Source organism: Amblyomma americanum, chromosome 3 (genome assembly GCF_052857255.1).
Source record: "Amblyomma americanum isolate KBUSLIRL-KWMA chromosome 3, ASM5285725v1, whole genome shotgun sequence".
In the NCBI taxonomy this organism is placed as follows: Eukaryota; Metazoa; Arthropoda; class Arachnida; order Ixodida; family Ixodidae; genus Amblyomma; species Amblyomma americanum.
Window position 1 is genome coordinate 206,927,288 of NC_135499.1, and position 17,882 is coordinate 206,945,169.

A 17,882-nucleotide genomic window follows, 5' to 3' on the forward strand; every position below is an offset into this window, starting at 1 on the left:
GAAGCTTTACTAAGCGTAGCTTCGTGCACCGAACTAAAATCGACACTACTGGCCGTCTATCACGGGGGAACGTCGTACGCATCTGCGTTGAAAACTTGCACTCGACTCTCAACCATGAAAGTAGAATCCGGTAGTGCTTATTTTTACCAAGGCGCTAGTATTCATGCGTGAAAGTCGTTGATTAAGCAGCGAGAAAAGAAACTCGACCCGAGTCGCAGACCGGCGAGTCCAATTAAAGTGTTTCAGGTTTCGTCGCGCGCTCGAGTCCACGCGCTCGGCGATCGTTGTTCCAACACTTTTCGCGGCATCCCACAGAGGGCAGCACTCTCATTCGAGAAACTCATTTCGTGCGCGTTGTTCGCACCACTTTTAGCGAGCGGCATTACTCCTTTGGCTGCGCTCACACAAAGACCGCCGAGCGGCATGAAGCCGAGCGCGAGCGACGAAACTGCGAGGACCGCGCGCCGGTGACTTTTGTCAACCGAATGACCCGTTGGATGGGTTCCAGAGGCGAGCGTTCGCTATGTCGCCGTCAGCTGGGACGACTGTAGCGCCACCTTGAGAAGGTATGTAGCTTTTGTTTTCGGTTTTGCGGATCTCGACGCCGCTCAGCAAGTGCGGCCCTACAGCGACAGGTGGTTTGGTCGATGGCAAAGCAGATTAAGGATTGGGTGTCGCCACCGCGCCAGACGCGAGCCCGCTCTGCAAGCCGCAGAGAGCACGCGTCTGCGTTTTGTTTTTTTTCATCTGTATTTTTTAGTTTATTTTTCGTTTGGTGAAAAATGACGCATCCATACGCGGCGAGTGGGCTGCATATGCCAGTGGCGGCAAAGACTGCAAAAAAATAAATAAATAAAATAAAATAAAATAAAAGCTCGTTCTTCCTCGACAGCGCACGCAGTATGCGCGATATTACCATACCAGCTGTCGATCAGAAGAGCACGTTTTGAGTGTTCGTGTTGTTGAAACATAAAGAAGAAAAACTGTTGCCAGGCAGAAAGCTGTTCGGAGAGTCGCTAATTTCCAGGAAAAATCGCGAAAGAGCGAAGAGGAGTGCGGTAATTAAAAGCACAGCCTGTCGCGGCTCAAGAGCATTTGCGCGAAGCGATAAAAGTAAAGGCGAACAAAGAGTTGATGTAAGGAGGCGCCGCCACGTGAACTCTTCGCGTTGAATAAGTAACGTCTTCACTGTGCTCCAGAATGCTGAATAGAGCGCTGCCACAGCCGCCTGGTGACCTCGCCGCGTTCAGAAATAGTCGTCTCGCTGTCCGTGCGGGACGGGCCACCGAGGAGGGGAAGAAGTAATGCGATGACAGGATTGTGGGAGCGTAAAATAAAATTGAGCGTGATGATGAGCTCGGCAAGTCGATAAAGCAGGGCGCGAAGAGGGCCGCGGAGAGGGTGGCCCACTCATCTACCTGTCGCTCGCCTCCCTGGCGTCGAGGTTAGCCCCGAGAATTCAACATGGCGGCAAATCGATGAGCGAGCGACGAACGAGTAAGAAAGGAGCGAGAGGAGTGGGGACGCGCTGGGGGAAACGGGAGGGGAGGAATGGGGAAAAGAAAGGCGCTCTGCCTCCTCGAGCACGTGGTCGTCAAGCGGTTTTTCCAAAGACCGTGGTGCAACTCTGTATTTTGAGGAATAATGGTTCGTCGAAGCTCACGTAGTCGTATATGGGAGCAAAAAAAGCTGCGCCGTTTCGAAGGTTGCGTGGATGCTGAAAATTTGCAATTCGATGTGTAGCGAAAATGTTAGAGAATGTTAATGAAAAAAGGTGAAACTTCATCAAAACAATTTTTTGGATTTTTAAATTTTTAAAACCAGTCACGGCATGTAGCGAACAAGTTAAACGACGTACGCCACGCTGCGCCTCATGGAGGATGACGACAAACGAGTAGTCATTATTTCAGACTATACAGAAGTTGGTACAAAGGGAACATAACAGATGGTGTAAGAGTAGGCGGCAGGTGACAGGCTCGGCTAGCTATGTCAGAACTTCAACAGAGTGACGCTGAGTTCTGAGAGATGGAAGCAAAGCTTAGGTTCAAAAAGATAAATATTATAAAACTTTTGGCTTTTTGGCGCTGCTCCTCGAGGTGAAGTTACTATAGTCCCGAACTCAAACCCCTCGCCACCATTAGCGTACCTACTACTAAGCACACCTGGGCCATGATATGACCACAGCCGGCACATCCTCTAGACCTCCTCCAGACGTCAAAGCTTTCGATTGCGAGATACCATGACGGCGCCTGCACTCACCCTCGAGAAAGTGTCCTATACAAAAGTCGTGAAGGATGCAGCCGCGGCGTAGAGGTAGATTATCCGCCTCGCGTTTAAAAGGACCACGGTTCGAATCCCGGTGCCGAGCCATCTCCATCAGGTAAGAAAAAGATCTGGGGTGCAGCCTGATCTCGGCGACCACAGCCAACAACGCACCCTCTCACGAGAACAGGATTTGGCCAACGCAAAAGGCGCCTGTGTGCTATGCAATGTCAGTGCACGTTAAAGATCCCCAGGTGATCGAAATTATTCCGGAACCCTCCACTACAACACCTCTTTTACCCGCCGCGGTGGCTCAGTGGTTAGGGCGCTCGACTACTGATCCGGAGTTCCCGGGTTCGAACCCGACCGCGGCGGCTGCGTTTTTATGGAGGAAAAACGCTAAGGCGCCCGTGTGCTGTGCGATGTCAGTGCACGTTAAAGATCCCCAGGTGGTCGAAATTATTCCGGAGCCCTCCACTGCGGCACCTCCTTCTTCCTTTCCTCTTTCACTCCCTCCTTTATCCCTTCCCTTACGGCGCGGTTCAGGTGTCCAACGATATATGAGACAGATACTGCGCCATTTCCTTTCCCCAAAAAACCAATTATTATTCAACACCTCTTTTTCTCTTCTTTCACTCCCTCCTTTATCCCTTCCTTTACGGTGTCCATCGATACGAGACAGTTACTGCGCCATTTCATTTCCTGAAAACCAATTTCACTTCATTTCATCCTATAGCGTATAGTACTTGGCCGCCACCTCGTATTGATACTCGAATTAACCCCCCGCTCTCAGTCCCTAGCAGCTGCGGCGCAGCTGACCAAGGCAGCTGTCAGACCTGTGACGCAGCGGAAGGTGCCAAGAATCTCTGGCTCCTTACAGGCCACCATTGGAAACGGAAGTTGGGAACGTTTAACATTAGAATCTTATCCAGTGAGGATAGCCTAGCAGTGATGTTCGAGGTTAGGTTAGAGATGTGGTTAGGAGGACAGATGAATCATATGCCATAGTTTTAGTGGACCAGCGATAGCTAGGTGCGGGATTCCTGATCAATAAGGATAGCTGGCAACATGAAGGTTCGTTTAAACGACTAAGGCAGTCCTTCCTCACTGCATCCTTTAAAATGTTATTAACTTTGGCTGCGTGGTGAAGGGCTCTTTTAATTATGTGCCCCTCTCCTCTGTTCGCGTACAGTGTGCAGTCCGGATACAACGGACGTTTTATTTCTCAGGATAACGCGCGACCGTTGCAACAAGCTTTGACTGCATGAAGTGATTTCACTCATATAAGCATGGACACAGTACAGCTGTGTTAACTGGTAATTGTAACCGCTATAATGTGGAACTGCTAGACGTAATTTATACCGTGGTCGAGATAACAATTCCTATAAAATAGTTACAGTGAAACTTACCAAGCTCTGCTGCTTTGCTCATTTTCACTTATTCATTTTTTTTAAGTATTCACTATTCGCCGGTGCCTACTAAACAGCTATTGTCTTCCCATCTACCATGAGGTGTGTGTCTGCACTCACCTCATGCAGGTGTCTGCACTCACCTCATGGACCATTCATGGACCAGTCACCGCTAATTAATCGTCCCAACCTTTACACACGAAGGCGTACATTTTTTTTAAAATTTGGCACTAACTTTTTTCTCTCTCTATCTTCCTTTCGTTTGAAAAAAAAAAAAGAAGCTGACTATCTGAAACTTGTCAGCGGGATTTGTAATGTCACTCTCGCTGCCCGTGCACTTAATTAATGACCGATTTCTCAACTAGTGATCGATTTCCCAAAATTAATGCGAAAATGTGACATTTTTTTCTCCTTTGCAGGCAGCTGCTGGACGCAACCAGGGACTAAAATGTATGTACATTTCTCGTCACGCTGTTGATAAGTTGGCACCACACTGTTGACATCACTAAGCGTACAGCGCAAAGCGCGACACAAGACACATGCTGAATGAATATGAACCCGCGAGAATATACACACCGCTGTTTCGCGTTCTTCTTCCTACACCGCATGTCTCGCGTCATGCTGTACACTCCATGGTCATTCCTGACCTACTATCCCAATCGGAGTCTCATTCCCGGCTAAAATCGAAAGTAACAACAAAAATAAAGTGGAATGAGAAGTTGCCTAGCAAAACGGTTTGAAACAACTGAAAACTTGAGGCGCTCTTAGGAAGCGCTATACCGAGTCATGATATACTGCGGAATTTGCTGCGTTATGGACGAATAGCATAATGTGCCGATAACGGATTTCAGCTGCGGCGAACAGCCTTACTCTCATGCGCCCAAACGAGCATGAACCTGCAAGCGCAGATACGTAAACATAACGATCAGAGCCGGCGCATAAACGTTGCAGTAAGCTTTGGCTTCACAAGCACCGTGTAATAATAATAATTGGTTTTTGGGGAAAGGAAATGGCGCAGTGTCTGTCTCATATATCGTTGGACACCTGAACCGCGCCGTAAGGGAAGGAATAAAGGAGGGAGCGAAAGAATAAAGGAAGAAAAATGGGCTGTAGTGGAGGGCTCCGGAATCACAAGCACCGTGTATGATCTCCCATTACCGTGTATGTTCTCCCATTACCGTCATTACCCTGATCCACGCAAGAAAACGCGAATAGCAATCATTAATTTACAACGCCTTAATATCCGCTTTCTCCGTATTTCCTTCTTAGCATTTTTTTTTTTCACTGTGTGCCCCCTTTCCTCTGCTGAGTAAGATTCCTCTTAATGCGTAGAAACAAAATATGCGCGCGATTTTTTTTGTACTGTCTTAGTTATGAATGTTTTGGTAAAGAGAACTAGAGTGAATATTTTTGACCTACATGATAACATTAACAACTTGGAGCCGTCTACTGCCGGAAACGTCTTATTTATGGCACACATCATACTGTATATTATACGCCGCGTAGCAATGAGCGCGATGATGGGATGTAATTAATCACAGACTTTTCTCTCTGGCTTTGTAGCTATTTTTCCATCAGAACTTCAAAGAGACAACACCGAAGTTTAAAGACGTAAGAGGGGTGTTTGTTGAAGTAATGCCAGGCAGTTCAGTAATAAAGAAATGGCACGGAAAGTGTACCAGGCTTCACATGAACTGCGCTTCATTTTGTGTTGACAAAAGTCCTTGGTTTAAAGTTAGTACGCCATGACTATGCCTTTTAACCCATTCAACCGGTAACGATTATTAACCAGGCGTTTTGAAAAGTCCTGTGTTTAACGGTACGCCATGCCTATGCCTTTTAACCCATTCAACCGGTAACGATTATTAACCACGCGTTTTGAAAAGTCCTGGGTTTAACGGTACGCCATGCCTATGCCTTTTAACGCATTCAACCGGTAACGATTATTAACCACGCGTTTTGAAAAGTCCTGCGTTTAACGGTACGCCATGCCTATGCCTTTTAACGCATTCAACCGGTAAAGATTATTAACCACGCGTTTTGAAAATAAAGCAGCCCCGGCCAAATAGTTTAGGTTAACGGAGTGTATACCTTTAAATTTCCAGCTATCTCCCCTTTCCACGACAGGCGCGATAAGCTTACGCGAGAAGGGCAAGATGAGTTTGTATTACCTTCTATTGCAGTTGATGATGATGATGATGACGTCCTCACATACGCACGGCGGGGATTGGCCGTCTACGTGAAGACGCTTTCTCGTCTTTCTTCGTTTCCGACACAGCGAAACAAATTAAAACGGCAACCTGTCTCTGCACCTGACATTCTGAAGCCGTTGTTGTTTACTTTATTGAAATAAAATATGCATATATCTTGATGGGCGTACAGAAGGAGGTCCCCTAGTTCGAAGACTGTACTGAGACCTCCTGTAGTGAAAACAAAAACGTTTGCAGAGTTTTTCATAGCATAAATACTTATAAAAGAAAGTAAGCGTAGGAGAAAAAATATGTGCAGGTGAAATACGGCAGTACAGAATATATAACGCTAATAATGACATCTGCATAATATGGTGCAACATACGGAAGGCACGTTTCGTGTGCTACGGGGCTGTTCTTCCCGAGTTCTGATGCGGGATAAAGGCGCTTCATGCCTTGTCCTTTCGAGCAATCTATTCGGGCAGAGATAATGCGGAGTGCGCATATATACAGCCATACGAAGAAACTTTTCCATTGTTAGCTTGAAGCTATAGCGCTGTAGCCTATTGTCGACAAAGTCCTGCAGTTTTCTAATATCCAGCAAACACATTTCTCCGGCGGCGCAGCTGATAGTGATACAGGCATGCCTAAGGGAGTCAGCCATAGATGACGCCGCGCGGTCAATCGCTGTTTTTCTAGTTTGAAGCTTATCTCGGCGGAAGGCTTCGCGAGTACCCATCAGAGTTGCTCAAACAAAGTAGGAACTAATCGATGGAACGGAACGCCACGAGAGAAAGTAGGGGGCTGCTGTCGATCGAACAGTGCATCGTATACGAGGCCCCCCGCCTCCCTGCGGCGTGTTGGCGAGGGCTATTGTTTGTGCCTCCTAGGAGCGCGTCACATCACGCTGGCTGCGCCTGTTGAAAGCAACTCGAGCGTAAGCGTCCTCCATGCGTCGCCGAGCTGCCCCCTGCAGCCTAAGTCAATGGCAGACGGCTGTGTAATTGCGAAGCACGGACATACAGATTTAGACACCGGTGATCGGTATACAGACTGCCCTGAAACATATACGCCAAGTATGCCAACCCAAAAGAAGCTTCATCCTCTCAACCTTCTCTTATTTCGCTGTCTTCCCTCCTAACTGCGCGCTGGCCTTTAGCAACAAGTTCCAAGCTTTCACCACATGCCGCCGAAGCATTCGCGTAACCATCAAAAACCGTAATCCTATATATAGATAAATCCTGTTAGATCCCGCGCCAGCCACCCGACGACGCGGGGCCCGGGGCTTTGACCTTCCTTCGAGTAGACGGAACAGCGCAGATATCCTGCTGTTAGCGTTTGTCAACCGTGAAAGTCTAATAAGGTTGGCCTTTTACTACGCGTTCATTATGGGTTCTAGAAGCCGTACTGTTCAAGGGCGTTTTCGCGTTCAGCATATCTTCCAGTCGACGTGCGCTTTGCGCTTGCCAACGATTGATTTTTTTTCCCCGTGCTCTACTACACGGGGTGTGCAGAGCGCAGTAAACCACCGCTGTTCTCACAACACACTCGAGGTCCCGTAGTGGGCGGAGGAATGGTTAATGCGACGCTGGAGCTGGAAGTGATTGTCGGAATCAAAATGTGCTGCATCCTATCTATATTTCTTCTCCTTCCCGACAACACGACACTATTACGCGCTTGAAGACTTTGTAATAAAGCTACGGAGCTTTGATGTCCTGTGCGTGGTATTGAACTGATATGACTAGACTCCGTTTGGACCACATTTTTTGAAACATAAAAAAATGGCCAGCCCCTTGATGAGCACTATCACTGTATAGCAGTGACAACTCTGGACGTTCGGACATGGTTCGTAGCAGATTCTATGACAAGTCATCCGGGTATATAGATGCTACCAGTCGTAGTCTCTGGATCGGTCAGGGAGGCGTTCATCGGCTTTACTTCCTCAGGCTTGAAAACGAGTTCGGCCTCTTCCTCGAGGAGTAATGCCGCCGCTGCCGAGCAGTCGAGCGCTTTCTTGCTGCAGCGTTGCATTCAAGATCTTTAAAGGGGTTGCAGTATGCCTGGGATGTTAAAGCCCGCCTCTTCACGAATACTGTCCAGCAAGAAATTTTCTAATGCGCTTTGTAGAAGTTGAGTTGTCCGCAGTCAAAATTTGAATTTCAGCGTCATCGCGCTTCAATGTTCCCTCTTCTCTCGTCACTTTTTTCAAGGTCGGCGCTCCTCCGCCGGCCCCACCTCCGGGGGCGAAGCTTCCTGACCCGCCGGAGCTACGCGCCTAATTGGCCGCGGCCATGGTAGTTGCCTGACGTCTGAAGGAATCTAACCAGTAGCCACCTCTCAACATGTATACGTAGATGCGAGCGACGGAGGAGGGTGCGAGCATGAAAAAGTCGCCGGGAAGGGCTCGTCAACTTTCGCGCGTGATTGTGGGCCCTCTGCTGCGCGTAGAAGTGTAATATTTGGCCCAGGTTTTCATGACAACACAATGCAGTGATTAAGCGAGTTGATGTGCTTTCCTCGGAAGGTGTTTCAGAGCCCCTTTAATGCTGGTTAAAGAATCCAGTCCCACCACCGGTTGCTGACGGCTCTTGGCAGGTCTCATATACTATACAGTGCAAGGGAAGCTGGTCCGTCAATAGAAAATTTCTCGCTTTGGGGTTGTGTAGGTGTAAGCATTGTACGGGTCATTGTGTTAGAATAACACCATGGTACAGGCCGCTATTTCGAAGATAAAGACAGTGTGCGCTGTCTTGGTCACTGCATTCACCGTACGTGTATAGGCTTCGGCTTTGTCCACATTTTTTCGATGCTCTATCGTGTTTTTTTTGGGGGGGGGGGAGAGTTGTAAGCATATCCCTGGTTCCTTCTGAGACATGGCAACAAACCAGAGCTCTTATTGCGGACAATGTTGTAGGTTCGACACTAGTTCTGTGCAAAGCTGAATGTGGAAGTGCACGCTCGCGCAGGTCGCAGCACATTCGGCTGTTCCACCGTCGGTACCAGAGCCGCGAGCAACGGCTTCTGGCTATCCAGCAGGCGGCCACGGCAGCCAGCAGGGGGCAGCACCTGTCGCGAGACATGAAAGCCCTCCTCACCAACTTGTCACCAGCCGAGCGAAGGCTGGTCGCCATCAAGAATAACCTCCAGGTAACGCCGCCGGCAAGTGTGCGATACGAGCCAGCGCCTTTGTGATTGTAGAACTCGACCCAGCATCGTGGTACTATAGTACTAGTTTCATGCATCACCGAACATTAGGATAGTGCTATAAAAATGTTATGTTTCCGTAATGTTATATAGTGCATTGCAAAGTTACATTTAATGTTAAAAATTAACAAATAACGTTGTATGTTGTATAAAAAATTGTTCAACATTATAAAAGTAAACATTATTCAATGCTGGTTTTTACATGTTATTATTATGTCAAAAATTAACGAATGTTATATGTTGCAGTATAAACATTACTCTTACGTTGCTAATAAACACTGTTTCCAATAGTCTTCTAAACGTTGTGATAATGTTGAAATTGGAACTATGAACAACATTACAAATATATTGCAAGCACTGAATCCCAGAACTTTTCCCACTGCTCTTTCCGTAAAGATGCATTTCAACTGGCAGTACTTTGCAACTAAATCTCCTAGATTGCGCATGCCGTAGACTGCATGCACAACCCCATTATTTTGTTTGAGAGCTTTGCTTATTACCTATACACCACTATATATCACACCTGGGACACCCATCAGTAATGGCTCTATAAGCTTGACTCTACAGTATCCGTTCGGAGATGAGTGTATGAGCTGTCTGTTGTGCTATGTCATGGAGCTCAAGTGTCGCCCTCATTGGTAGTCCTTGCAAAGCGCTGTGTACCTTCACAACTGGCGGGCCTGCACACATGTGCAGGGTTAAAATATCATTTTCGAGAATGCTGCGATCATTTTCGAGAATGCTGCGTTTATGTTGTTTGAATGTTTACTTAACGTTAGGAAAATATCATTCAAATGTTTATTTCTAATCTTATATATACTTTAGAGAAAAAATAAGACATTCAGAACATTGATTTAACATTTGACCAAAACAAAAGTAACATTGTTGTAAAGTTTCGGTGCTACCTCGGTGGCGCAGACATGGTCTGTCCGTGCAGAGGGCATTCTGCTTGTGCACACTCGTCTTAGTGAGTCGTTTAGCTTGGCTGTCTTTTTTATCACAGGGATTTAAATTTAAAAAAAAAAACGACGTAATGAGCTGTCGGAAAATGAAATGTACTTTTTCCCACACCGGAGTCTGACTCAACGCGGTAGTGTGCAGTCCTTGCGTGAGCCGTGCAGGCGCAAAACGTGGACGCTATATTAAACTTGTCACTGCGCGCCGGCTTGGACTACTGAAGATGTATTTCTCTACTCCAGTCAGAATAATATGGTCGTAGCTGTGCAAGTATGCACGGAGTTAATATTGTTGCTAGTTCACAGTCTGCGAAGCTGTTCTGAGGCATATTCATCACAGTCCTGCGATTCTTCAGCTCAGAGCTATCGCGTATAATCGCATGGCGCGTACGTGAGCTCCCAGCATTTTTGAGCGGTCGCTCCTATATTCTTGAACTGGTGCGTGCTGATCGCGTACACTCAGCGAAAGTCCCAGAAAACCTTTTCTGAGTTTCAAAACGTTCATAACTATCCATTTCCATCCTTACGGCAGGGGGAGGAGTTACACGGAACGAGAAAGAAAAGGCGAGGCTGCGATGAACGGCAGGTTTCTAGTTCACAGCGGGAGCGCTGCTCCGCTCAAAGAATAAAAAAAAAAAGAAGAGAGGATAACAGCATAGAGCCGAAGCCGACTACAAAAGTGCCGCTTCACTGAGGCACAGCGGCCTCCCCGGCTCTTACGTGACAGGCATCTTCAAGTAGAAGGGAAGGGCTGCCCACATGCATACAATGCGGAGAAATCCGCTGGTTGGAGGCGTGCGCAGAAACCGATCAGGAAAGTACAGAATCAAGTCACATCGGCCGCGCTCACGGTAACGTCTCCGCTGTGTAGAATTCGAACTCCCACAATGCCAATCTCACAAATGTGAACAGCGATGAAGATCACCTTGGAGTGCGATTTACGTGGGATACTGAAGTCGAGAGTACCTTGCATAAACTTGTCGCAAGATAATGTAACGACATACCAACAACTAACGGAGCAGAGCGCGGGGTGACTTGCTGGTATCAAATACGTACGACGTACGTGCTATTTTTCACGTAACAAGTCATAAAAGGTTTTGGAAAGAATTAGCACATTGCTTAACTTCGTAACTGTCAGTGCACACTGGGCCAGATCTTCTCTTAAGAATAGTGCGCGCATACATTATACTGTTGTGTTTGACAACGGATTTGATGACTGATATACATGAGGCAAATATGAAAAACGGTTAAATAGGAGACAAAATTAAGGTATACATCACGCAGTAATGCTATCAGGTTCACTGCCAGGGAAAAGCGTGTCTCGACACCGGCCGTAGGCCTGCACACTCACCATATAGTAAGCGAAAAATGAATGCACAAACACCAAAACAGGAGGCAGGAAACCAAAAAAAAATTAAAATCTGGCGCGAGACGGTTAATACACACGTCTTGAGACCACCCTAATCATCCCATATATAAGTAGCAGGACCGCGTCTTTGAGTTCAGCAGGTCACAACTCGTACGGCAGATGACAAGAGCGTTCGCAAAGATTGAGGACGTCAATTTGTTCACCTTTGTTACACGTTTGGCCGAGTGCAATCGCTTGACAGGTGAACGGACCCGCGGCCGGTCGCAAGAGGCGTGTAGCTGGGCCTTGCAGCCAATTACTAAGACGCTGGAAGACAAAGCAGCCTCCATCGGCCCCACGGGGTGAACTCTCAAGCGTAACTCATCGCGGAAGGAACCACAAGGGGCGAGGTATACGTTGAAGCAGCTCTCAGTGAAGCCAACGGCGTCCATACGCGGAAAAGCGAAGGTCTAGGTTGCTGTCCTGCTAACAATAAGCTGCGTTTATGGTCTGGTACTCAAAAAAGGGGGAAAAAATTATGCCGTGAAAATAGTGAAGCCCTTCGTATCACACACGTTACAGACTGCGCAAATGCTGCAACAAGTTTTTGCTTATGCTCATAGAAGAATATATATGATAAATCTTTCGCAGTATTACGCATACCGCTTTTCTCGGCACATTTCTCAAAGCAGAAGTCGAAGCGACAACTGCCAGATATGCACAAGGCGTGCTGTAAGATCACTCACATCAAAAGTAGACGTCCCGGCCAAACCACTTAAATTTCAACGGCCGAACTGTTTGATCAGCGGATGATAGAGTAATTTTGAGGTGTGAGGTTGGCTTGTTGTCTGTGCCCGAGTGCGTAGTTTTGTTTATTAATGTTAATAAATCAGCAAAATTTTCTCATTTTAATTACAAAGCAACACCACATTTTCTCAACACATTTGTTCGTGCATTTTTGCAATGCATGGTCAAGTAACGAGGAAATGCTGGAAGTTCTTCGACATTTTTATTCGCTGGCCATCACAGGGTTGAAGCACAGATGCCAGATGTGCTTACCATTCTCGGATAGAAATCTGAGCGCGACTGTTCCTACGGCTGAGAGGAAGTAATAATAATAATAATAATTGGTTTTGGGGGGAAAGGAAATGGCGCAGCAGCTGTCTCATATATCGTTGGACACCTGAACCGCGCCGTAAGGGAGGGAATAAAGGAGGGAGTGAAAGAAGGCAGGAAGAGAGGAAAATAATACGAGCTTAATAATTAGAGTGGTTTAAATTCTTTCTTTTTTTGACAGCGAGAATGGCGAATTTTACACTGACGCGGGGAGCCAGCTAAACGTGGCGCACTTTTGGCTGTGCTGCGCGGTATCTACGACTGCAGTGTTCACGTCGTGTATGCAACAAAGTTATAGAAGAGAGGTGCGTCACAGAGCTGCACACAGCGGGACAGCCTTGGACAGCAAAGTACGCAAGCGACATTTGATGGCCCCAGTGCAGCTGTCGCACAGCTCGGTCACTATTCTTCTGACGTCCGCTTCCACTCGGCCTGCAACTTTGTACTCACTCCAGCTGAAACATGCTCTGGATTTACAGTATATCTGTCTACGTTGCACCGGCGTTCAAAAAGATGCCGTTCAGAGCGTAGTCACCGTTTTCAAAGGAGAAAGCCTTATAACACCCATTAGCAACGGAACCCAGCGAAGCAACGAAGCCCCCAGTGACGTCATCAAAGAAAATTTCTTCCGAAGATGTGGGAAACTGAACCAAGGACCTCCAGATTGCGAGGAGAGCACGCAACTCACAGGGCAAAAAACCGCGTTTCTTCTTGGCGAATAAATGTGAGCCGAGCGTATGCGTTGCCTGACGACTGTATGCTAAAGGAATAAAAAATATTAATTAAAAAATTAATGTTTTCGCCTTCAAAGCGCTAAGTAGTTTTAAGTGCCCTCCGTAATTTTTCTTGCCCGAAGCAATGCGGAAGCCGGTAGCGTTGAGGTGTGCTGGCCATTTTCGTGCTATTCTCCGGAAACAGTATGCACTCGTGCTGTTGGCGCGATTAAGGCACCTTGTCCAATGCCAGCGGGCATGACACCGCCACAGTCTCGAGCAGGCAGTATCGCGGTGCCGGTGGGAACGCCAAGTCTTTTTCGATCACCGCGAGTTTTTTCAGCTTTGATGTATCAAAATAAACTACGAAAGTTACGGGTGGATGCTAAATTCCAAGAGATCGTCTCCTGCCCGTCCCCTTCCGCGCACGGAACCCCCATTCCGCACAAGGTGCATTTAAATAAAGTTAACCCTGGACATGTGTGGACGATACAGAGCGGCACAAGCAGGGCATGAGGTCATGGTGCGTGATGGGGTGACGCACCGAACCACCCTGCCAGGTGCCTCTGAACATAGTGACGCCTCCGGGTGTACATTCTCTCCTGCAGCAGCGAAACCTGTAGCGTCGTTTGGAGGTTCCCTTATAATACTGTAAACGTCTGTTCGGCGCGCGATGGAGGCAGTTGGGCGCGGATGTACCGCACGCCGGTACTGTGTATAGCAATGGTCCGTACAATCCATCCGGATTACTGCTTGAGCCCCTCCCACACGGTACACTTGCCGCGGTGGTTCACCGGACACGATGTTCCTGCTGAGCGCAATGTCGCGGGATCGACTCCCGGCTGCGGCGGCCGCATTTTCATGGTAGCGAAATGAGTGCCAGTGTGCTGTGCGAAGCCAAAGTGCTCCGGGTGGTAGAAATTAGTCCGTAGCCCTCTACTGCGGCATTTGCTTGGAGCTCGGGACGTCAAAGCCCGCCACACCGTATACCATTACACCTCGCATGCCGTACATCGCACCTCCCGCAGGTGTCCCCTGGCCAGGCGGTGCCGTTCCGGCGGGTGCGGTCGCAGTCGGTGATGTTCCAGGGGGACCCCATCCGCCGCAGCCCCGTGGCGGTGCGCGCTCGATCGCTGTCGGTGAGCGACTTCGCCGAGCGGCCGCGCGTCCACTCAATGGGCGCCGGATTCGGCGAGCGGCTGACGGCGCACGAAGAGGACGACAGGTTCCGGGCGTACGCGCGCCAGGTGTACGTACTGTTCGCTGTGCTGGCTGCGGTCGTGGCCGCCGTGGCCTGCTACACCTTCCAGAGGATCCGCCTCCGCCGTGACCAGCCGGCGCCGGACGACGCGGCGCAACGACTCGACTTATGAACGGCCACCAGCGTCTCGCAAGAGGACTCGTCTCGACTCAGCGTCAGTGGCTGGTATACCGTACACTGCATGGGCTCATACTCGGTAGCAGCAGCGCGCGCGGTACAAATGCCGACAATGAAAAAAAAAAGCCGGACACTTGAGCCCATCTCCTTTTCTGTTCTTCGTGCACGCTACGTGTCACTGACGTCGTAGAATGTTTCAATCAGCAACGCGGGGTGCGCCTTCGCCACGGACATTGAGGTGACCTGTGTGGGATGGCGACTCAAACACGGTCAATCTGGATTGCAGAAAGTGGGGCTGCTGCTTGTGACATTGATAAGCATGCATACTGTTGTGTTACCAGACCGGCTTCGACATCATACACACGCACAGAGGTTTGGCGAGAAAGTTCTAACATGAGCATGTACGTGGGTTTATCGCCGTCGTCCTGGCGGCGTCACATTTGCGCACGCCAGCTGTTTACTGGTTCCCCCTGATGTTTTGTTATGCAGTATGAAGGGTACCACGCACGGGCGCCACAAGAAATGAAGCAGTTGCACCGACGGTGTTTTGCTGGCCGCACAATAATCGTCTTTTTCACGACTGTAACACACTGTCCCTACTGTCTTTGCTTCTGTGCTTACTGTTATCGGCTTTAGTCAGGCTATGGGCGCATGCAGGAGACTGGCCGCCTCGGCCGGTCCGTGTTTGTACCATCTGTGTTGTTCAGTGCTCGAAAGGTCGTGTATTATTTGTATAATACTGTTACCAGAATGCTTATTTCAAAGCCACGACCTTCGCATTCTGACGCGAGCGCTGCGCACCCGTCTACTGTGCCTATCCTGTTCATCAACAAGATGTCGCATCTTCCCCTAGCAATACCTCTCAGCTAATGCAAATAACTTAATTGCATGGACATATCTGCTATATCTTGACGCTTACAAGCTGTGGTGTTCTGCGATGGTAACCATATGTATTAAGCGTGCCCCCCTCAGCACAATATCACAGTACTATCCGCACGTGCATGCCGTACAATTTGGGAAACGTTGCAGCGCGTGTACAGATGCAGAGTTTAACCGTGCTTCCACTTTTTGTGCATTATTTAAGCTTCCCTTTTACCGCATGCCGTAATGCTCTGCACCAAACCTGCTACTGCGCTGTCGTACACTACTGCGCATTACCTGCGCCACGGGCGTACCTTGCTTCCATTTTACATTCAGTTCACCGTGTGCACTTATTCGTCTTTGTCCCTTAGATAGGTTGTACCTTCCAGGCTTCCCCTACTTCACATTTTTTTTAAAATTTATGTCGTGTTCGTTCTTTTTAATAGCCAGCGCACACGTTTAGGTTCTTAAATGTAAACGTGTGTGGTCCGCGTCTGAGCAGCAACTTTGCATTCACATGAGAGGCAGAAGTCCGGCACCCAAGGCTGTTGAGTTTTGCCAGGCGTTTCAGGCAAGTCCGCCACTAATTCTTAGAAACAGGGTTCTTGGGGTAAAGATAAGCTTTTTGTTTCATGTAGTAATACCAGTGTTTGCGGACGTCGAAAAACAGGCGAATCATGTTACCCGATTAACTAAATTCTAAGCGTCAACATTTATAATATTACAGATAGGTACCTATTTGCAATTAGCGAGTTGTAGCCGGCCGTTAGTGGCAGCCATATCAGTTTTTTTTAATTTCGAAAGCGCGGTTTGCCTCGCCGCTCTGGCTCGACAAAAATTTGACAATTACTCGCGCCATTCGAAAACCGCGCGCCTGGGGTAAGCACAAAACGACGTCCACCAATTCTTTACACTCCGTGACGCACGTACCACGTGACATTTCGGTAATCACTTTAGGTAACATAATTCGCCTGTTTTTTTTTTTTTTGACGTCCGCCAACACTGGTATTACTAAAGGGCGCAAAAAGGTTCGCTTTACTTCAAAACCCTACCTTTAGGAATTAGTGGCGGGCTTCCCTGAAACACTTGGCGTGTTATGCGTGCCATTCCCAACAAAGCGAAGCGTGCATTCTATAAAAGTGACGTCCCTGCACGCAAGCAGTTTTCCACGCGCCAGTGCATTTACGCCTTCCTCTATCGTTTTTCACTCGTCAGAACACAAATGATACTCTACCCCATGCAAATTTTGTCCGAACAGTGCTCTTCTTTCATACTGCTGCTCCGACTATGTGTACAGTGGCTATCAAAAGCTGCGTGCTACGTCTGCCTTTTTTTTTTCCTTTGCGACGAATTCAAAGCTCCCTTAAACAGCTTCTAAACAGAGAGAAGCCAGCGCCGGCGGTACACCGAGCGGTTCGGGCTACAGGAGGGTTAACAGGTACTTTTACTTCAGTGCTTTCATTCCCCGAAACGCAAGTTTTTATGGTTCCCCTTTGCGAGTGCTCCGCGTGTTGTCTCACCCCTCGTTCAAATATTAGCCGAGTTAGCTGCGGAGCACACTCCAGCATATGAAGAATGGATGAGTTTCCAGGAGCACAGGCACCGATCCTGTTGTTCGATGTTGTCGCTTCGCGCCAAAAGCCAGATATCGATGCCCGCCGGCTGAAATCGACCGCACGGGCCAGCAAAATACCACGTATGCCGAGCAAACAGTGGCCGGCAGCCGAGTTTGCACATCGGCCGCCTGTCTTTTTCTTTTTTTCTGTTGTCTGCGCGACGAAGAAAGGCTTGTAGCGCGTCGCCGGACAAAGCTCGAGACGCCGGATAATTTTTCAAGCAGCCTCGTGCACTTGTGCGAACGCGTCATGGGCACCGCTCTCTAGCCAACGCAGCACGCAGGTAACGCCTGGCGAAAAATCGAAGCGGCTTCCGTAGACAGAGCTGCTACTCGCGACTCAGCTGACGAAATCGAATTAGCCATGGGCCGTCGTCGCTCGGCGAAGCGTTCACTTCAGATACTAGTTACGAGAAAGCAGGGGAGTAGAAAACATGGACAAAAACGCAATGCATATATATATATATATATATATATATATATATATATATATATATATATATATATATATATATATATATATATATATACCAAGTGATTTCTGGCAGCTGATTTGGTCAATATAATATAAAATCACCAAAAATTGAAGAAACATAACAGGATTTAATTCACGACGTTTCGGCTGGAGGACCAGCCTCGAAAAAGGCTGGTCCTCCAGCCGAAACGTCGTGAATTAAATCCTGTTATGTTTCTTCAATTTTTGATTATTTTATATTCACACACACACACACACACACACACACACGCACACACACACGCACGCACGCACGCACGCACGCACGCACGCACGCACGCACGCACGCGATATCCATGTCTGTGTTGAGGGAGTAC

The 17,882-nt window shown here is 48.2% G+C and overlaps 1 protein-coding gene across 1 annotated transcript; it reads left to right on the forward strand.

Moving 5' to 3' along the window:
• Nucleotides 1-290: 290 nt before the first annotated feature.
• Nucleotides 291-16,413, forward strand: LOC144125933 (uncharacterized). Its single transcript, XM_077659761.1, has 4 exons — nucleotides 291-566; nucleotides 4,091-4,121; nucleotides 8,827-9,007; nucleotides 14,226-16,413. Coding segments are annotated over exons 2-4 (528 nt in total). The 5' UTR covers nucleotides 291-566; nucleotides 4,091-4,119; the 3' UTR covers nucleotides 14,571-16,413.
• Nucleotides 16,414-17,882: the final 1,469 nt, after the last annotated feature.

Excerpts from the sequence above, each read along its gene's own strand:
- LOC144125933 (XM_077659761.1), top strand. Across the intron at positions 9,008-14,225 it reads CCATCAAGAATAACCTCCAG|GTGTCCCCTGGCCAGGCGGT; the intron begins GTAACGCCGCCG and ends CACCTCCCGCAG.